This window comes from Corapipo altera, unplaced genomic scaffold, assembly GCF_003945725.1.
Source record: "Corapipo altera isolate COAL_440 unplaced genomic scaffold, ASM394572v1 77b, whole genome shotgun sequence".
Taxonomy (NCBI): domain Eukaryota; kingdom Metazoa; phylum Chordata; class Aves; order Passeriformes; family Pipridae; genus Corapipo; species Corapipo altera.
In genome coordinates, this window is record NW_020884933.1 from 304,566 (window position 1) to 326,265 (window position 21,700).

Genomic DNA, 21,700 nt, shown 5'->3' on the forward strand with positions numbered 1-21,700 from the left:
TAATAAATATATAAATAACAGCTCGACGACTTATCCTAAACATACCAGCACATGCAGGTAGATGTTCGTGTTCATACCCATGTCTTTCCTGTTCCTTGTTCTCCTCTCCCTCCTCATTAGTCAGTCAAGAGCTTCGTTACTGCTACTCTGTGGCCAAAAGCTGAAGATTCCTCTGGGAAGCAGCTCCTGCTCCCAGGGGGGAGCGAGACTGGAAAATAACCATGTTAATTTGTTTTTGCGACCTCCTTCTTTTAAGTTTGATCTTTTCAATTACAAGTTGTAATAAACCCCATTTTCCAGCATGACAGTGTCTCTCAGGGGAACTGGGAGAGGATGAGGGACCAGCACAGAGTTTGATAGGACCAGGGTGAGGAATGGCTGGAGCTGCTCTGCACCTCTATCACACCACTTACCCGACAGCAAAGTGACAAATAACTCACTGTTAATTGTTTTAGAGGAGAATACAATAAAAACGTAGTTCTTGTCATGTTTTTCCTCAGGTGGGTTGTTTGTCAGAGTGATAATGTGACTCTGTCCCTCGTGAACGGTCAGGGGCTGAACTGTTCCTGCATTAGACAGACTCCTTCCTCACTGCTGGATACAGGCACATCCCTCTTTTCCCCCTGCTTAGGACATCTTGGATCCAAACCTTGCACAGGGTGGGATAATACTAACCAAGGAACTCAATCTTCCCCTTTTCTGAGGTGTCCTTTTGGCCTGTTCTGTCTTTGGGGGACTGGAGTTACCTCCCTCTGTGCCAGGAATACCCAAGCAAGCTCTGACCCTGAGGCATTTTCTGCTAGATGAGGAATTATCCTGTTTTTACAGTTCCTTGTAAGTTAAAGGACATTTAAAGCATAACATTTTGAATACTATGTATTTTCTAGAAAGTAAGTGGTATTTTCAAAGTCATAAGAGAAAGCTCATTAAGTCAATGAAGGTCAACTCTGTCCAATTGATATTTAAGTTTAATAAGTCGCGAAAAAGTCCTGGAGAATTCAATGTCATTTTCAAACAACCCAATATTCCAACCAGGCAGATGCTTAAAAACTGCCTGTAAAATCCTGATCCCTTCTCCTCCTGCTTTATGGCAGCTGCCAGAGGAAGGAGTAGGAGGTCATGCATAAAAGTGTCTGTAGTGCTGTCAGAGACATTATGAATGCCAGCCCAGCAAGGAGTGACAAGAACCAAGATCTTTCTCAAGCTGGCAACAGGTTTTCTGAAGGAAAAACTGATTATTTCTGATGGTTTCTATTAATGAGCCACATGGCCCATATAAATCCTTGGAATGGGTGGAAATAACAAAAATTCTGTGTCATGCAGCAATTCCCAGGAGAGAGAGATTCTGCATCACAATGATTTCCTTTGTGCCAACAAAGAGGTATTTGCAAAAAGTCCAGGTTCTTGAGTTTTCTTATGAAAGTGTTTGAGTTTCCTGGGCACAATTCCAAGATTTAACTCAAAGTGTAGGGAATTGGTACCTCTCTGCTCTCAGCTTTGGTGAGAATACATTTAGCCAAATCTCTTGAGGAAGCTCAGCCGCTGACTTGTACAACCCCATTCATTATTAAATAAGATGGGATCTGTTTATTCACTCCAGCAGTGATCTGTGTTTCCACCTCGGAGCTAAAGGAGAGAATAAATGCTGCAGCCTGACCTGTACAGGAGGCTGGGAAAGGGAAAGAGGAGTTGCATTCATTCTTTCCCTCTGGACCTGCTGGCACCTTCCAGCCCTGCCCTTGGGTTGAAAGCACTCATGGGCAGTCAGGGAGCTTTGCCTCGGGCTCCTGGTGAATTTGCTAAGCTCAGTGATTTTGTGGGAAAACAGTTTCCTCCGGGATATCAGAAACAACAGATGGTTTCCCAGGTGTTCGGCAGAACTGACTTGCTCAGGTGTAGGTGTCACATCTTGTGTCTGGTGCTGCCTTGAGATTGCACTTATAGGAACTGGTGCAGCAATCCCAAACACCCAGGAGCTGCTGTATTCCCAGAGGCACATGAGCAAAGGCTGATGATACAAATGTGTTCCCGAACATTTTGCTGTTATGGTTCATAAATGGTGGGTGGGGCTTTGTTGTTGTTCGTTTCTCTGTGCGTTTCTTTCAATAATTTTAAAGTTCAGCTATTTTGTCAATGTAAAAACTTTGTCTTTTCTTGTATTTCATTGATTTTTTTCTTAGCCTTAAGCATCCAGGCCAGGTTGGACGAGGCTCTGAGCAACCTGGTCTAGTGGAAGGTGTCCCTGCCCATGGAAGGGGAGTGGAACTACCTTATCTTCAAGGCTCCTTCCAACCCACACCATTGCATGATTAAATGTCTGATTACAGCTGTACAAAACTAAACTATATGACCAAGGGAAGCAGAAGGTTTTTTATGACTCCTGTTTAAGGTAAAGCACATGTCAGGAATCACATTTATAGCACAGAGGTGAGTTCCCCAGTTCAGAAATGCAGAGGTCACCAACCATGTTCCTTGGGGTCAGACAGGGAAATAAATGTGGTAACAGAAAACATTTATGGTTCAAGAATAGCCATAAACAGGGTGAATAAGAGGTAATGGTTATTATGTATAAAATTTTGGAGTGTTTGGTGGTTTTTTGCCTTTCTGTCCTGACTTGCACTTAGGTAATTAAGGAGCATTGTTCTACTGGTAACTACAAATAACACAGCAGGCAGTCAGGAAATTGTCCATGAACTCAAAGCAATCCATGTAGTCCTGACACTACAGACTTACCTCCAGAGCAAACCCTGGCTTCACCATCAGGGACTGGTATTCCTTGTGATCCTCGTGATTCTGAACTCTTGGAGTTTTGGTTTGGGTAGGAATCTGGGAATTAATACACTGTAGGAAAAGAATTCAAATAGCCAATGTTTTCTCTTTGTGAAGTGCTGTGAATAATTTCATATCCTAGATGTGTATACACACACACACACACACATATATTCACTCTTTCCTGATTCTTCAGCCACATGTATGGAAGCTCTGTCCTCTCCAGAAAAAGACTGAAATGCTGAATTACACAACACAGGAGGCAAAAGTGTCTCAGAGAGTCAGAGAACACACAGCTCCTGTGCTGTTCAGAGTAAGGAAGACTGTGCAGTACTTTCTGTACAGCCTCCTTCTACGTTTGGTTTCTCTGCATCAGCAGCTCGTGACCTTTTGTTTTTTTTTTGGTGTTGGTATTTACTTTTTATTCCCCCTGGACACATCTGGACAAGATGTGGGTGTTGATAGTACAACAATAATCTACTTCCAGGATCGTGGTAGACGGATTTTTTTTCATTATAGTGCCTGAACAGCCGTGGCATGAAGCAGAAAGGCACCTTCTGCCAGTACAGCACTGGAGCTTGTTTCTACCATGCAACTGTACAATTCTTCCTGATTTCAGACTCAGCAGTTTGCTGATGACACAAAACAAACCAAGGGTGATATTTTATAGCCAGTTTAAGCACCGTGGTATGAAACTTCATAGCTCTGGCCAGATGGAGACACTCATTTCTACCCAGACGTGTCCCAAGTCTGTCTGGGGATGCTCATTTGGGTTTGACTCTCGCTTGAGGAACTTGCCAAGAGCTCTACATTACTTGTGAGATAAGTCAGCTTGGACCATTTCTTCCATTTACTTATGATTTTCTCACCATCTTTCTTCTCTCCTCTCCCGTCCCTCCCCTCCCTGTCGCTGTTGTTCTCTCCCTGTAGAGCTCTCCGTCAGCCTCCTTGCAGTGATAGTTATTGTGTGTGGACTGGCCCTGGTGGCAGTGTTTCTGTTTCTCTTTTGGAAGCTGTGCTGGGTTCCCTGGAGGAACAAGGCCCTTTCCTCTAACCTGGCTGTGCTGAGGAGCGAGGCAGGCTGCCACAAGGACAGCATGGCAGACAAGCTCAAGGACACGGGGGCCATCAGCTTCCTGGAGGCAGCGGTGAAGATCAGCCACACATCCCCAGACATCCCTGCAGAGGTCCAGATGTCCATGAAGGACCACATCATGCGGCGCACACGGATCCAGAGGCAAACCACGGAGCCGGCGTCTTCCACCAGGTGAGTGAGGGGTTGGGATGCTCGGAAGGGAGGTGATACCCAGTGTCCTGGTTTAAAGGTAAACCAGCAGGGGAAATGAACTCAACTCAAAAGAGAGATTGTAAGTCAGAATAACAATTGAATAAAATAATACAATAGGTACGATTATACAGACAAACAGTTGGTTTTAACCCACAAAACCCAAATGTATAACCCAGCACCCTGGGGCATGAACAGAGTGGTGTTCATTGGGCCCCTTGAGTCCAAAGTAAAAGGAGAGGGGAAAACCTGTTGGTGAGAGTGCTGGTGCAGTCTGGTCAAGAGTGGTGGTTGCAGTCTGGTTGAGAGTGGTGGTTGCAGTCTTCCTCTGGATCCCACGAGTGGTTCCAAAAGTTCCAAGATTCCAAGATTATATATCCTCCAGTTCAGGCAGGAATACCCAGTACTTTCCTCAGGATGGGGAGTTCCACAAAGGGTGTGAGGACAGGGAGGCACCCTCTTATCTCACAGGCCTCTTAACACCAGTTTATAGCCTGAGGAGTCAGGGCTGCTCTGGACAGAGGGTGTAAATGGTTCATTGATAACAGTTTCTGGGAAATGGCATGGAAGGCTCTAGAATACACAGTTTTGGGTTACACCCATCCAGTGATGAACTGGTCCCAGCTGTTCTAACTAGGACACCCAGCCAGGAGAAGAGGAGCCTGAGCTCAGACCTCCTCATGATCTGCAGCTTCCTCTCAAGGGGCAGCACTGATTTCTTCTCTCTGTGAGCAGTGACAGGACCCAGGGAATGGCTGGAGCTGTGCCAGGGGAGGGTTAGGTTGGATATCAGGGAAAGATTCTTCCCCCAGAGGGTGGTGGGGCACTGAACAGGCTCCCCAGGGCAGTGGGCACGGCCCCAAGGCTGCCAGAGCTCAAGGAGTATTTAGAAAACACTCTCAGGTGGGATTGTTGGGGTGTCCTGTGCAGAGCCAGGAGTTGGACTTGATGATCCTTGTGGCTCCCTTCCAGCTCAGGGTATTCTGTGATCCCATGATTCTACTCAGTAGGGTCAAGGTGCTCAGCAGGGATGGGGTGCTCAGTAAGGACACTGCTCTGTGAGCAGCTGGACAGGCAGGAGGATGGTTGAATGAAGCCAAAGGTTCAGATACCATCAGGGAGGCTAAAGAAAGCACCAACATGCTGGATTACTGTCCAAAGATTGGCCATTAACCAATTAATGTGTTAAGACTGGCTTACCGTGGGCCTTTTTAAAAAATCAGGGATTCAAGCCCTATTACTGTGACTTGACCTCATTGTGTCAAGTCACCAGCATGCTTTGGCCACTTTAATTTTGTTCCAACATGAGAGGCAGGCTGAAGTATCAATGATGTACTCTGTCAGACAGAATTAGACCTTTTGGCTCGCTCTCGCTGCCGTGGCTCCGAGCAGGAACAATTAGATCAGCAGAATTGATGTATTGCTCAGTGCACAAGCTCAGAACCAGCTGCAGTTGGTGCTTTTGCCCATCTCCTTCTCAGCCAGGGACAGAGACATCAACATACCCTCAGGACGTGGGGTAAGGCTGGATGAATGCTGGGATACCTTCTCAGCAAGAATACTGAGCAGAGATTTAGATTAGATGTGAGGAAGGGGGTCTTTACTCAGAGGGTGGACAGGGCCTGGCACAGGTTGCCCAGAGAAACTGTGGCTGCCCCAGCCCTGGAAGTGTCCAAGGCCAGGTTGGATGGGGCTTGGAGCAACCTGGGCTGGTGGAAGGTGTCCCTGCCTGTGGCAGGTGGTAGAAAAAGATGAGCTTTAAAGTCTCTTCCAACACAAACCATCCTGTGATTCTATGAAATACAGTAGCTCTCCTTGACACAGAAGGCGGTGAAACGGGGACAGGAAGGGGTGATGGCAGGGTCCTGGCTGAGCCCCAGCACTTCTGTTTGCTTCACTGGCCGTGCCCGAGATGTGCAAGGGAGAGCAACTGTGAAAACAGACATTGCTCAGAAAATTGGCTGCATTTCTGCAGAATTAGTGAGGCACCGACCGCAGCCTCCTGTTTGATGTAGCTGGAGTTAAATCAACGCTGTGCCACCTGCAATTGTGCCACACACTCTTTCATTTATCCACACGGCTCTTTGCACTGCTGATTCCCTCTCTGCATGCACATGCTCATTCTGTTTTTATTACACCTTTCCAAGAGAGGAGAAAAAAAAACCCCACCCTCAGCCTGCCTGAATTAGGACAAACAAAGTGGGACTTGGCTGTACGTGGGCAGGTTTCAAACCCACTTTCTCCTTGGCAGGTTCCTCTGATCCACAGCCCAGCCTAATGCCTCCGAGGAATGTGCCAAGGAGAGTAATTTCTCTGAGCACCACGTACCACCAAAAACTAATGCTCTGGCTGTACCAGTTCTTGGTTTGGTTAAGTAACTCCACAAACTGCCCTTGTAAACACCAGATAATCTGGAATAATGCCCTGAGTCCACAGCAAGCTTTTATGCTTTGCTTAGATAAAGCTTTGCTTACACACAGCTTCGCTTGTGCTGGAGGGGAGCTCAAGGCAAGAGATGATTCCTGACAAGGCTGTGCCTTCCTCCCTGTCAACAATTATCTATCAGTTTCTGATGAGTCTGTTGGAAAAGTCTGGAAGCAGCAATACCCTGCAAAGCCAATTGGACGGGGCTTGGAGCAACCTGGTGTGGTGGAAGGTGTCCCTGCCCATGATAGGGGGTAGAATAAGAGCTTTAAGGTCCCTTCCAACCCAAACCATTCTGGGATTCTACAGATAAAACCTCACCTTCTGAGGTGGTCATGGCTCTCTCACAAAGAAAAAAAAAGTGAGGGGTTTTTTTGCCTGAGAGAACTTAGTGCCAGTATCTTGGACTGAGGGTGGGAATAGTCTGGATTGGTTTTGATCTGGTTAAGGAGTTGTTGGGGCTCATCTGTTCAACTTTGGGCTGTGACTTGTGTAACAGGTGAAAAAATGCAGCTTGTTGCAAATACTCTGGAATTTAAGAGATTTGCTGGATGGGTTCCTTCAAGATTTTTGGAGGTGTTCCCCTCAGTGTTCAACTTCCATAATACACATTATTTCTGTGCAGAGGTCGGGGGCACCTATTGAACTCCTTCTTGTGCTCTCCTGCTTTCCAAGCTTAGTATTCCAGGGGAGAAAAAAGGAGAGGAATGTCCTTGGAAAACCACACAGCTGTCATGTCTTCCTCCTGCAGGCACATCTCCTTCAAGAGGCACCTCCCTCGGCAGATGCACGTGTCCAGCATGGACTATGGCATGGACCCCCCGGCCGTGGCCGAGCAGCCGACCAGCATCGGCCGCATCAAGCCCGAGCTCTACACACAAAAAACTCTCGACACCGAGGACCCCAAAAAGGAGGCGGAAAAAACCTGCGGGAAAATCAACTTCACCCTCAAGTACGACTACGAGAACGAGACGCTGACCGTCCGGATTCTCAGGGCTTTTGACTTGCCAGCCAAAGACTTCTGCGGCAGCTCGGACCCCTACGTGAAGATCTACCTCCTGCCCGACCGCAAGCGCAAGTTCCAGACACGGGTCCACAGGAAGACTCTGAATCCCACCTTCGACGAGTCCTTCCACTTCCCTGTGCCCCACGAGGAGCTGGCGGGCAGGAAGCTCCACCTGAGCGTCTTTGACTTTGACAGGTTCTCCAGGCACGACATGATAGGGGAAGTTATCCTGGAGAACCTGTTCGAGGACTCAGACCTTTCCCGGGAGACTTCCATCTGGAGGGACATTCAGTACGCGACGACGGTGAGTGTGTGCCGGGCAGAGGCAGCCCTGCCCTGGCAGCGTGTGTGGGGTGGTGCTCCTGGGGTGGTGTGGGGTGTCTGACAGGTACCAAGTGTGTGCTTGGGCAGGGCAGGTTGGGATTCACTTCTGTCTGCGCTGCCCAAAGGGGTAAGTCCTGCACAACTCCCCAGTGATGGGTTTGTTGCCTCCCTGCAGTTGGTCCCATCAGCCCTGGGGACCTGCAGCCGTGGCACAGGTGTTTGCCACGTGCACGTGGTCACAGTGAGAAAGAGCTCTGGAGGGCCAGTGGGAGGTGCTGGGCTTTGCTGCACTGAGAGATGTCAGATGTGCTGCTGGCAGCTCTTCCAGAGGTGGGTTTGGGTCTTTTAGTAGTTCTGTTGAATTCCCTCTGAAAGAGAATCATAGAATCATAGAATCATAGAATCATAGAATCATAGAATCATAGAATCAGCTGGGTTGGAAGGCACCTCTGAGATCATCAAGTCCAACCCTTAGTCCACTACCCCCATGGTTCCCAGACCATGGCACTGATGCCACATCCAGTCTCATCTTAAAAACCTCCAGGGATGGAGAATCCATCACCTTCCTGGCAGCCCATTCCAATGCCTGATTACTCTCTCTGTAAAGAATTTCTTCCTAATATCCAACCTAAACCTCCTCTGGCAGAAGCCAAGCCTCAGGGAAGTCCCAGTTCTTTCTGTGTCACACGGAGCTGGCAAGGGAAGGCACTCCTCACACTGATCACTGAGTGCAGAGCAATGGCATTAACCTTCCAGAATAGCTGCCTGTTCCTCCACTGCCCTCCCAGGAGGACCTGGCTGGTTCTGGGGGCAAATGAATGATTGAGCTGCTTTGCAGCTGGACATCAAGTCCATCGTTGTCCTTGTCACTTCACATTGTTATTTCTGAAGTGGAGATATGAGACACCTCACCCCTGTGGCCCAAAGTGTGGGCCCTGTCACGTCTGTCCTGGTGATTGGCAGAACCCCACGACTTGCAAAAATCTGTCCTGTAGCTCCCCTTGTAGCTCATCTCACACCTTTGCTCTCCCACCTTCTGTACTGGGGCGGGAACTGTCAAACACAAACACTTACTCAGTTGTGGTCAGCAGCACCAGAAGATGTTTGCCTTGTAACTCTGCAGGTTTTTCCTCAGTACCGTGTTCCTCACCAGCTGTACCCCTTGGTCACTGATCTCAGTGGTTGTTCTTCCACTGTAGGTGTTCACAACTTTTTAATAGAGCTGTGAGGTCTCACTCATGTGCCCAGCACTGTGTCCTGTGCTGCTGTGCCCAACAGGGACATGATCCCAGGCATCACAGGGAACACAGTATGCATGCAGGATATCCAGGATATCCAGGATATCAGCCCTGGAAGGTGGCTCTCAGGCTAGAGCTGCCCTGGCAGGGCACAGAGAGCTTTTCCCCTGCCAGTCTAAGGACATGGAGGTGGATGTGATGCCTGTGAGGTGCTCTAGGGCAGTGCTGGGAGCTGCTGCTGTGATGTGTTTTGAGCATCTTGCCTGGAAGTGCTGTGGGAGGGAGGCACAGGATCAACCACGAGGAAAGTCAACAGTGTTAGTTAGCAGGGAGCTCACAGCTCTTGGCTTTCAATCCACAAATAGCCATGGCTGCTATGGCTGATGGATGGTAATGAAAGGAAAAATGCTGGCAAAGAGTCAAGGAGGCACCAGGCACATCCTTCACCTGGTAAAGAGCTGCTGGGAGGGGAACAGGGTGCATCAGATGTGCTGGTGCCTCTTGGAGGAATCTACCCATCAGCTCTGCAAGAAACAGTGGGTGTTTTCCCAGCTAACTAAACTAATTTAATGGGAGAAAATCCGACAAAAAGTGGTGAAGATACACCAAAAGAAGGATTGTTCAAGGAAAAGCCTCCAAAAAAGGTATGAGAGGAGCAGAACCAACATCATGCCCAGGCCATGTTTGTGTAGCAGCCTTGCAGAGCTCCCATGGACACGTCCACCACATTTGGCTCCATCCTCTCGTTCTCTCTGTGCCATTCTTAAGGAATGGGCTGATCCTGGTACATCTCAGCCAGTTGTAGCATACCCAAGGACATTTCTGTTTAATCAAAATTGAGAAGAGTAAGCACAGTTTTCATAAAACCCAGAGAGAGCTCTGGGTGACTAATAATACATTAGATCAATCGTGTGGGTAAGAGGATGGGAACACACTTAGGCAAAGACCTAGGCTAGTCAAATAGCCAGCACTCAGCTGCTTAATTAATGACTGTACAGCTTGTGAATCAGTGAAACACTTTTGGTTTCAAGTCTGCAAAGGTTATTGATTCAGAGCTTCCATTATTTCCTAAAAGATACTGATATGAATTTTGGAAATGTCCCAGTGTCTATAATCTGCAAGAAAATAATGTACCCACAGGACATGCTTTGGTATTTATGGTTGCAAAGAAAAATCTCTTGCCCTGATACAAGGAAGTCAAGGAACAATTTATGTTCATTTTATAGCCTGAACAGGTCCTCCCAGTGCCAGAAGAGGAATAGAAGATGAAGTGGTGTCCAGAGTGTGCTCTCAACATCTCACACAGTCAGTGATGTCTCTTCTGACGTGTGTGTCCAAGGTTTCCTGCCCCTCGTCCCTCTCAAACCAACTAAGAACAAGGAATGCATGAAAGAATAGATCCAGTCAAGAATAATAATTTTATATAATATTCATTAGTATTCTGCACATCTAAGTGGAATAAAGATTTAATCTTTGCCTTACCTGAGAACGAGCAGGAAATAATTTGGCAAAAATCTCATCCATCAACAAGATCTATTCCCCTTACACTTAGCAAAGCTTTAAGTGCATTTACTTGTCTTTCTGGTTCCATCATTCTCCTACTAACAGCTACAATTTCTTTTCAGCAGATCATTATATCACATTGAAAGGAATCAAACACAGCTTCCGAAAATAAACGGGTTGTTTGCTCTACAGATGTGGGATCTGTATGTGGGAAATAAGATATTTTTCTTTTTAATCCATTTTTAGAAGGTGTTTGGAAATCTTTCTGCTGATTTCAGATAAGATGCTTTCTAGTTTAAGTACGACATTTGGTTTGTTGATGTTTTTCCCCTGAATTCCCGTGGGCAAGGCAATGATGGAAAGGGCTTTTAGGCGGTGTAGTCAATAAAGCTGCATGTACAAGGGGTGCTAAGAGCAATGTATAAAAGTTATTTGATGGGGCACTAAAAGAGTAAATTGTGTTGGCCTCTGTGAAATCCAGAACTACCAAACACTTCTGAGTGCCATCTGCTGGTTAATTCACCATTTATACACACACATACACAGCCTCACACTGTGTCAGCTCCCTGAAGGCATCTCAAAGGGGTTGGGGGTCTAATTGACAGCAAACTAAAAGCTCAATTGCCATCAAACTGGGCCCTTCTGATTTAAAGCTACGACCCCCCAGACAGTAACTACCCAGAAACTCAAACTCAACTCCGGAGAAAATCACTGTGTTACTCTAAAAAATTTTCCTTTTCTGCCAAAATGCTGAGCACCATCAAACTCCATAAACCTCTATTACTGAATTCTCCCCTGCCTATGGCAGGGGGCTACAACTGGATTATATTTAAGGTCTCTTTCAGCCCAAACCAGTCTGTGGTTCCATGAGCAGATGGCACCAGCTGTGCTAGGAAGTTTCTCGTGGAGTTTGTTACAGTGCACGACCAAAGAACAAGGCATCCCTGCCTGTCAGGGTCTCACCTTTCTGTCATCTCACTGTGTTTGTATCACATTCCTCCACCTGAGGAAATAGGTGTTAGTGCCTCACACTTGGCAGTAGGAGATATACACTGTGCACTCAAATAAAACTTGATACCAATATAATTTCCTTGCTGACACTGATCTGGTGTGAGATATCCCATCACTTCTGTGTGAGCAGTGGAGCAGAAGAGCAGGGCTGTGATGTTGTCACATACTCCTCTGAGGCAGAGGAACATTGTCCTTAACTATGATGTGAAGCTGTAACGTATTTTTCCTGTTCCCTATAATAATTTTTAGCCAAATAATGTTGGAGTGCACTGGAAGCCCCACCATCCAGTGAAATGTCCTTCACTTCAAATGGCAGAATAGAGAAAACAGAGGCAGCCTGGCTGGTTCCTGCACGTTTCCAATCTCATGTGTTCTCTGTTTTATTAAAGGAAAGCGTGGACCTGGGCGAGATCATGTTTTCCCTTTGTTATTTGCCAACTGCAGGTCGCCTCACCTTAACAGTCATTAAATGCAGGAATCTCAAAGCTATGGACATCACTGGTTACTCAGGTGGGTGCTTGGTGCCTGAGGAGGATCCTGTTGCATCCACATTTCCCCCTCCCTCACGATATCCCCAGTGGATGGTGGGCTTATGTCTCTGTGTCATCATGGAAACACCTGACAAAGCTTTGTCTGTGTCTTGTGTATGAACAAAATTTGAAAAGCAGAATTATATTTTAAACTTTCTCTCAAGAGCCTGAACCCAGGGAAGGTGACTGTATGCAGGAATATACAGTTCATGGAGCCTGGCAGTGGTTTCCCATCCCCAGTGAAGGGTTTGCAGGGTGAGAGCTCTGATCCATCTCTCAGGTTGGACACAGACCTGCTGCAGACACTGACCCCAGCAGTTTTATGAGAATAAGGTGTTTTCCACCAGACAATCCCCTATGGCCAAAATCAACCATTTCACCCCAAAATTAGGAAAGGATCATGGGCCACCTGGCTACATCCCAGGGGAATGTACATTCCTCTGTGCAGTGGCCAGTACTCAAACAGAAGGATCACAGTCACCTGAGGACTGTTTGCATTCACAGTTCCAAACAGCTGATCTGTAAATTCAGCATGCACAAACTCTGGTTTTCATCATAAAAAGCAGTTTCTTTCCCAGAGATCAACATTTGAATTTCATCGTACAAAAGGTAATAACAACACAGACCTTTGCAGAAAATGTTTCTGCTCAGCAGGAGTTTGGTGCCTTATGAAATACCTGAGAATTGAGATTTCAGGTGAAGCCAGTTCCTGTAATAATAATGCAGTGCTGGTTCTCTGGTATCTGAACCTCATGTCACCACTCACAGCAGGATGAGAAAAGGATTCAACTGGTGTGCAGACATCTCTTTTTCTAAAAGTATGTTTGAGGAGGGCCTCTGGCTCATGGGAACTCACAGCCCATCCTCTGACAATGCTGTTTCTATATTGCAGTGGCAACAAAATACATCTCTGTAAACTAAACACAGTGGTTTTTATTATCTCTTCCTCTCCAGATCCATATGTCAAAGTGTCTTTGCTCTGTGACGGGCGAAGACTGAAAAAGAAGAAAACCACCATAAAGAAAAACACACTTAATCCCACCTACAATGAAGCAATAATCTTTGACATTCCCCCAGAGAACATGGATCAAGTCAGTCTGCTCATCTCTGTCATGGATTATGATCGGTAGGTGGGAGGCTCTGGGGAGCTGGAGGGGAGAGCAGCCCTTTGGGTGCAGATTTTTTTCCTGCTCAACAGCCATTTTCCAGAGTGTTTTCCATAGCCTTGATTGCAGAGCTCTGTGGCATCAACCTGTCCCTGGTGATTTTATTGCTGCAGTGTCATTGATGTTCATGGTTGTGGAAAACTGGAATAGTGGGTTTGGTAAAGCTGGTCCTTCCTTTGTGGCATTTTCTTTAGTGAGTCACGGTATCAGAGAACGTGCTGAGTTGGAAGGGACACACAAGGATCATCCAGTCCAACCCTTAGCCCTGCACAGGCCCATCCCCAAGAGTCACACCATGTACCTGAGAGCACTATCCAAACACTTCTTGAGCTCTGGCAGCCTTGGTGCTGTGCTCACTGCCCTGGGGAGCCTGTTCAGTGCCTGTCTCAGAACCTTTTCCTGAGATCCAACCTGACCCTGCCCTGGCACAGCTCCAGCCATTCCTTCAGGTTCTGTCACTGGTCACCACAGAGAAGAATCAGTGCCTGTCCCTCTTCTTCCCCTCACGAGTCCTGTGTTCCCCTTTGTTATTTACTTGTCCTACAACCCATCACCCCACTTTAGAAAGCAAACAGTCTGAGCAGCAATTGGTGTATGAATTACCCATTACTGAACTTGCACTTATTCTTGCTGTCCACTACTACACTACTGCATCCTTCCAGGTCCTGTGTCTGGACTGATCTGCAGTTCAGACAATTCAAAAGCTGCTCTAACTGTTCTGTCAGTGCCTGGCTGTGCTGGGGCTGGGTGTGCTGGCAGTGCCAGGTGTGACCAGACTGTCCCTGTGCAGCCCCATTCACCAGCCCCCGGGGGGGCCAAACCTCGGCTGGGAAACTTGGGCAGAGCAAGAGAGGTGATGAGAGGTGTTTGTGTTGCTTCTCTGCCGTCCTGCAGGGTGGGGCACAACGAGATCATCGGGGTTTGCCGCGTGGGGATCAACGCTGAGGGGCTGGGCAGGGACCACTGGAACGAGATGCTGGCGTACCCCCGCAAGCCCATCGCGCACTGGCACCCCTTGGTGGAGGTGAAGAAGTCCTTCAAAGAGGTGTGTGGGGCTGTTCTTCCCTTCTAATGCATGTTCTGGGCATGAGTGAGCCGGCTCCAGGCTTTCAGAGAGCTTCTCCCCTCGCCTGGGGTTTTCTGACAGGAGACGAGGGAATTTTCTCACCAGAAATGAACTCCAGAAAACAAGTATTTCTGTATTGCCTCGAAATATCTCCTCGAGCTCGCAAGCAAGGATGAGAGAAACTGTATTTACAGATGTGACTGTTAACATCTTGGGTTTTTTTATTTTTCTTATTTTTTTTTTTCTTTTTAAATTAGAGATTGAGAGCAGTAAGGGAAGAGAATGCTGCTCTGATTGCAGAACAAATTGTCCAGGGATATTGCCTATTTCAAGTTTCAATTTTTCATCCTAAAAGATTTTTCTGTTGACTCATCTCCGAGCCTTTGAGGGGGAATAAATAGAACAAATGTAATTGCTCTAAGCATCTCCAGAGAAAGAGACTCACTTGATGCAGCCCCAGATGATAAAATAGGGCTGAAATGCCTGGGTACCATTTTGGCCATCTCTAGCATTTTCTCCCTCCTTGCACTCCAATTCCTCACGCTCCTGTAGAGCTCTTTGGCTCTGGCTGATTTAGGTCATAATTTCTGGAGGAGAGAGAATAGGAAAAGGGCAGGCATGCTCTTGACACTTCAGGTATGAGAAGAAAGCCAGCATTTGTGGCCAGTGATAAGATAATAAAGGCAATAAAACCTCCCACTGCATCTGGGGCTAAGGAAGTATTTTCTCTCAAAGCTAGAGAATAGGCACTTAACAAAAAGCATCTTATTTTCCCCTTGAGGATCAGATACTGAGCTGCACTGGAAGGCAGATACTGGGCTGGGTGAGTCTGAATTAGTGAATTAAACCCTTTGTTTCTTTGAAATCTGCTCTTTCCTCTAACAAGAAGGGGTGGGGAGGCCCTGGCACAGGTTGCCCAGAGAAGCTGTGGCTGCCCCAGCCCTGGAAGTGTCCAAGGCCAGGTTGGACAGGGCTTGGAGCAACCTGGGCTAGTGGAAGGTGTCCCTGCCCATGGCAGGGGATTGAATGAGATGAGTTTTAATGTCCCTTCCAGCCCAAATCATTCTGTGACTAAGAAGGCAGTTTGTGCTCATTGCTCTCTATCCCAGCCCAGGTGGGCATCACCCAGTGGGAAACCCTGGCAATTAGTGTTTTAGTTGAAGACAAGATGGAGATGGATATCAGATGGATCTATCAGATAATGGACACCTGAAAATTCACACTCATGGGGACTTTCTGTGAGCTCACATTGCACCATTGCAAATCAGGAGTAACCACACAGGCCAGAACTGGTGCAAATGGAAGCAGAATTAGAACAATGTGCCATTTGTGTTTACTGGTAATGTTGCCTTTTATTGGTGAGCAGATAAAGGCTTTCACTGACCTTGCCATGCTGAAAACCTGGCAGTGGGAACATGAGCCATGTTTGGACAGGATCCATGTGCCACCTCCCACAGCCACAGGGAGCTGGAGACCACGGGGTTTCAGCATAAATGAAATGTGGTCCATCATTTGATCAGTTGGCTCAAGGTCTGTGGTGTCTGTAAGGTGACACCAGCAGCTATGTCTGACCTGGGGGGCAGGATTTTCTTCTCTGGGTTATAGCTTTTATGGCTTTACTACACTATTTTTCAGATGCAGTTGGGGTTTTGAAAGAAAACTATTCTAAAGTTCTTCATGATCACTAGGAAAAAAAAAAAGACATTACTATTATGATGAAAGGCAGAGAAAGCAAGGGGCAGACATGTAAGATGACTCACCTTCTAAAAAATACTTTGAAAACCACGGCTGAGCCCCCAAGACTTTGGAAAAAAAACCTGAGTGAATCATTTCACCCCCCAGTGCACAGGTCAGGAGCTCTGCTTAAAAGGAAAGAAAAAACCCTCTGATCATCTGTTCTGGTATTTCTGCCACAAATTGGTGCACAGAGCCAGCAAGCAAATGGTCCCTGTGTTTATTTGCCCTTTTAGGTTTTAGCACTGCTGTCTGCAAATCCCTAGTGCAGCCTAAAAAAAAAAAAAACAAACAGAAAAGGCACAGGCTCCCGGAGAGAAATTAATGGGAAATGGTATTTGCTGGTTACAAGTTATTGCATCATCTTTTCCATCATCTTTTCTGTATGAGTTTGGGCATTTTTTGAAAAGAAATTTGGGCTTTTGGTCCTGTAGCCTCAGCTCTGGTGCAGGCTGCTCCATCCCTCCAGGCTCTGTGGGCTCCCCTGCCCCTCTGCCCTGAGTGGCCCTCCATCCCTTCTTCACCCTTGTGGGGGTGAACTCAGGCTGTGCTGAGCCATCATCTTCATCTTTGTCTTCATGACTTTCATCTTCATTTGCATCTTCATCTTCCAGACTCTTTGTTCTGGGCACCAGCAAATGGAGCGTTGGCTTTCTAGTTGATCCTCCTGGTGGTCTGTGACCATCAGCAGTGGCCTCTGCTGCACATCAGTGCCTTTCCTGATTGAGTGCTTGACCTCACACTGAAGGCAACAAAGTTGGGATTAAAGTGTCTTTTTGATGCCTAAATTGAGAAATGGCTGAGTGGAGCTGTTTGCTCCCTGGTTGGGTGTGCCAGCCCCCTCCCCACAGCTCAGAGCTGGAGAAAAGGGTGGGAATCTGGAATTTCTTTGCTAGCCAACACGTGCACTGCCCTGCCTGGTGCACCTTGGAAAACCTCTGGCCAAAAGAAGGAGCTGTCACCGTATTTTGAGCACAGCTCAAAACAGCACCCAGTTTCTGGTGATTTTACCAGGAAAACTCTCACCAGAGGTGTGTTGCAGCAGGAGGACGGCCCAGACCTGGCCCCCTCACCCTGCCAGAGAGCTGCAGGACAGATGGATGGATGGACAGTGGTGTTGGATGGATGGAGAGAGGTGTTGGACACCCCAGGCTGGGCCTGGGCTGGCCTCCTCCTGCATTGTGGATATGGTTCTTGGACTGTCCACCATGAGGGCCTTGCCAGCATCAGCCTGTCCCACCCCAGTGCTGGGCTAACATGGCCCAGAAACCTCATTTCTGTGCTGAAAATGTAAGTTGGGCCCTTCCTCTGTGAGCTGGTGTCACTCACTCTTCCCTTCTCCTCCATTTCTGGAGCTTTTAGGGAAATGCTTCTGATGCACATCATGTCTTTGGTTGCTCCATATTTATCAACAGTGAATAACAAACCATAATCACTGCACTTCTCTAATGACCATCATCATTAACAAGAGAACATGGAGAACATGTGCAAATGAATCATTAATTACAAGCTTCTAAGTACTATCCTCCTCACACAGATGTTCAGAAGGCGAGTTTCTGAGCAGAAGAGGAGAATCCCACTTGCTGCTGCACTGTGGAGTTATTCTGACAATAAATTCTCCCCCTCAGCACGGCTTGTTCCCATCATTCAGCCCCGAGGCACCTGCTTGGCCTCCCCGGGTGCTTCAACCATCCCACTCATTGCTGTTCCCTCTTCATTTCCCAAAACTCCCATCAGCCAGGTCAAGTGACGTGTCCAGAAAGGGAAACACAAAATTACAGCTTGTTCTCCCAGACTTTGGAGGGAACTTCTGAAAATAGGAGTTTTTCCTCTGTTGTCTGTGAGAGACAAACTCTGATATCGAGGAGGAGCATCATCAGCACGATGCAAAACGGGCCTTTGATGTTGCCAAGTGCCTCTGACATCCAGCAGGGGAGCATTTATTTGTTTAAAACATTTCTCCAGATAAAAACTGATAACTCTGCTGAGAGCCAAGTCATGAAGAATAACCATTTATCTTTAAAGATAAGCTCTTTCAGGCTTTTGGGCCTGTTTGGCTTTGATGGAAGTGCTCCTGGCTTCTGACTGTTCATTGCACAATGCACGGTTCACCTTTTCTAATTAAAGGAAGGAAAAATATCTCCAGGCTCCTCTCCTGTCGCTTGAACCTAATCTTGGAAAAATTTTCGTCACATTTTTGGAGTAGCAACATTGTCACTGTCCCTGCAGACAGAACAAGGCAGGGGGCATGGAGAAGGCTCTGCCAAAAGCCTGTTGCTGCTGGAATTTCTGCAGTCTGCCCCTTTGGTGGTAATTCCAATAAGGAATATGTATCCATCATCAATTCCTCAGGGATTTTAGCAAATACATTTGACATGAGAAAAGTAGGAGAAAGTGTTTTCTTACCTTAAAGCTGCCCGTTTGGAAGGACAAGCTTCCCAGCTTCTTCATTCATTAATTTAATGCCATTAATTTAATGAAAATAGTTTAATGCACACCTATGCAGTGAGTTACTTTTACACCCTCTGAGGAAGGAAATTGGCCAAATTCTTGACCACTCCAGACCCATGGAGCATCTGCAGGTGGCTGTTTGCCTCGCTCAGCCTCCCTGCAAGCACCACACAACCATCCTCTCATCTCCAATTACGCTTCTTTGAGATGCCTTTGCCAAGGCAAGGGTGAAGCCTCCTTTCCCAAGTGAGCTTTCACCCAGAGAAATGAAATTCATACATGCTTGAGCATTAATATCAGCCAGCAAAGAGCTTCTGCTTATGCAGGAGAGGAGGGAGTTGATGCGGGGGGAGAAGGAAGCGGTGGAAATTCTATGCCTCCCGTTGTCTCTGGGAGATGTCTATCATTTGTCATTTGAATTTAATAAAACAAGATGGTGAGATGGGCAAGTACTCAAAGGCTTGAGGAGAAATGGGTTTGAATTGTAATAATAGCCCCCAAGGCAGATGACTAATAATTTATGATCCCATAAGTACGGCAAAAAAAAAATATTTGCTCCATCCACTGACTCTCTGATCTGATTTTCCCTTTGAGAAATGTCTCTGTTGCTGTGGACAGAGCTGCTGTGGAGTAAAATTACCAGACTGGAAAGACTCAAGTACTTTTGAGATTAGACAGTATTTCTAACCCAAAAAGACAACGGCAATAAAGCAAGAAAGAGCCGAAAGCTGAACTGAGACCGCTTTGTCTTCACAGCACGCACAGAAACTGTTTATTTTCCCCTCTTTTTTTTCGTGAGGAATCCTCACAATTGGGAATTGATTTACAAAGCAATAAAGCAAATTGTTCAGTAATTCCTCCTGAGCGGTTAAACACGGGCGTCCAATAAGTTGGAAGATGTAGAGAAGATGAGAATGAGGTGGGACAGGAGACGGGCAGAGCGGTGCAGGGATGGGGTGGGAATGCTGAGGAATAGGATACAGGCAGTGTAGGAATGCTGAGGAACAGGATTACAGACAGTGTGGCACAGGGAAGAATTCCAAATAATTTCTGTTTGTTTAGGCTTGTTTTCTCTTTTCTCTCCCAGTGGCACGGCCGGGCAGCGAGCTTCGACAGCCAGGGCTCCTGTCCCTCTCCCAAACCACCCCCCACACCGTGAGATGGAGCACAGAGAGCAAAATGGGACTAATCCAAGTTGGTTTTGCCCTTGGCCCACAGTCTCAGTGATTGCTGAGTGGCGGTGGCAGCAGCGGGACTTTCTGGTCTAGTTGTTCCTGCGTGAGTAAAGGTAGAAACCCGTTTTGTGGTCAAATATGTTTTTGTCTAATATGTCTCCCAAGGTGATGTTATTTTTGTGGCTTTTTACTGTATGGATCTGTTTCCAGAGGAAGGAGGTGGACTGAGACATGAGCTGGAAGTTTGGTGTGTAAAATAACGTGTAAAATAGTTTTTAGTGTCTACAAAGGCTGGACAAGTGAGAAGGTGTGTCTGCAGAGGGCAGAGGGGGCCAGGAGAGGGGGCATCGCTGGGAGAGCCGTGGCAGAAGATGGGAGAGACTCTTCCAACCTGCCAGCAGCTCCATCCTCATGGTCAGCCCCAACCCAGTAGAGTGTTCCCGGGTCTCCTGTTCATGTAGAGGTGTCCATGAGCTCTTAGAAGTCTGTGCAGTGTGTATCCCAAATTCCTTCTGTCATATATAAAAAAATGCTGTTGATTCCTCGAGAGGGGGGAGGGGAAGCTGTTTTTTTTTCCCTGTATTTGAAGTCTCCCAAGAATTAATTGCATGAACAGTCTCTTCAGAGCCCTTTGTAGCTGCTGCTCATCCCCCCTGTACATCACCATGTTACCCAGAGTGGAGGGAACGACGCTGCCAAAAGTGGGATTCAGAATTAAAAAGGGGGAAGATGTTACAGAAATAGGTGATATCCTTGCATGACCACTGGATCTCTATTTCACATATCACCCAAATAATAAAGGGTGAATCAAAGGGGAAAGGGAAACACGACCAACACTAAAAAAAAAAAAAAAGCTTCCAAACTTTTTTCTTGGACTTCCTGTCAGCACTTCCCCAAGGAATAAAGTTTCTAGGGCCCAAATCCTGGAGGAAGGTCAAGTTTTGGGAAAAAAAAAATGAAGCTTTGCTGATTCCTTGGTTGCAGAGGCCAAAAATGAAGTTATAACATCCCAAGTACTGGCTTTCCAGCTAAATCAGCTGATCTTTATCAGCCAGCTGTGGATTTTGGACACTTTCTCATCGTGGATTTTTCTCTGAGTTAAGAAGTGCTTCAGTGCTGTTTATTCCACCCTAATGAAATTAAGTAAAAGCAAATATTTTTGGTTTTCGAGGTAAAATTTGCGAGCGAGGCAGCCGGTTCCCCTCCCATCAGGGTTATCAGAACTGCTTTCATCAGCCACAATCCTCAGGTCAACTTCAGCTTCCATTTTCCTAAATGTCACCACATCATCCTTCACTGCACATCACAGCTGGCAGAGAGGGGTGTTTGCATTGCTTGGGGGTGAGATGAATCCTTGGTGCAGTGAAGGGTAAATACATCATTTCTCATCACACCTTGTGTCTTAATTCTCTTTACGTGCCACACGCTATAGGAGTAGAAACTCAATAAAATTATTTTATTTGTAAGCACTGCCTTGCCTGGTGAAATATTTCCTCTTGTGAAAGCAGTAATTGTGTGTTCTGTGGTGTTGGATGGTTGCAGTAATCACAGTGGATGCCATAAAATGTGCTAATGACAGAGCCTGGGATGGCGTGAGGGAGGGCAAGGGCAGACGGCGTCATTTGGAGCAGACATAAGCTCTGCAGCTCCTTGCTTGGGCTGGCACAGTCACACCACCCCTTGGGGAACAGTAAGCACCAGTTGCAGGAGGAAAAAAAAGTGTATTTCAAGCATTTACAGTTCATTGAAACAAAAAAAGTGCTAAAACTGCTTTAGCTTCCCAGCACAAAGGGCTCTGTGGGCTTCTACTGAGAAACAGAGGGGAGGACACCCTTTTGGAGACCACCCATCCTTGCTGGGAATGTCCCAGGTCTCAGTACAGGAAAAAATCTCTAACCACTGAAAATAATTGACTGGGTGGGTCAAACACTGGCCGTGAACCCCCTGAACCTTGGCATGAGCTGAGCCTCAGGTGAGCAGTGCTGTGAACTGGCAGTGCCCCTGGCAGGTCTGCAGAC

The 21,700-nt window shown here is 46.9% G+C and overlaps 1 protein-coding gene across 1 annotated transcript in view; it reads left to right on the forward strand.

Annotated features, from left to right (window-relative positions):
* Positions 1–21,148, forward strand: part of SYT6 (synaptotagmin 6) — a 36,364-nt gene extending 15,216 nt beyond the window's left edge. Inside the window, exons 2-7 of the mRNA XM_027659823.1 lie at positions 3,700–4,036; positions 7,230–7,788; positions 11,950–12,070; positions 13,045–13,216; positions 14,151–14,301; positions 19,595–21,148. Coding sequence (XP_027515624.1) covers positions 3,700–4,036; positions 7,230–7,788; positions 11,950–12,070; positions 13,045–13,216; positions 14,151–14,301; positions 19,595–19,666 — 1,412 coding nt within the window. The 3' untranslated portion in view covers positions 19,667–21,148. The remainder of the gene's footprint in view (positions 1–3,699; positions 4,037–7,229; positions 7,789–11,949; positions 12,071–13,044; positions 13,217–14,150; positions 14,302–19,594) is intronic.
* Positions 21,149–21,700: the final 552 nt, after the last annotated feature.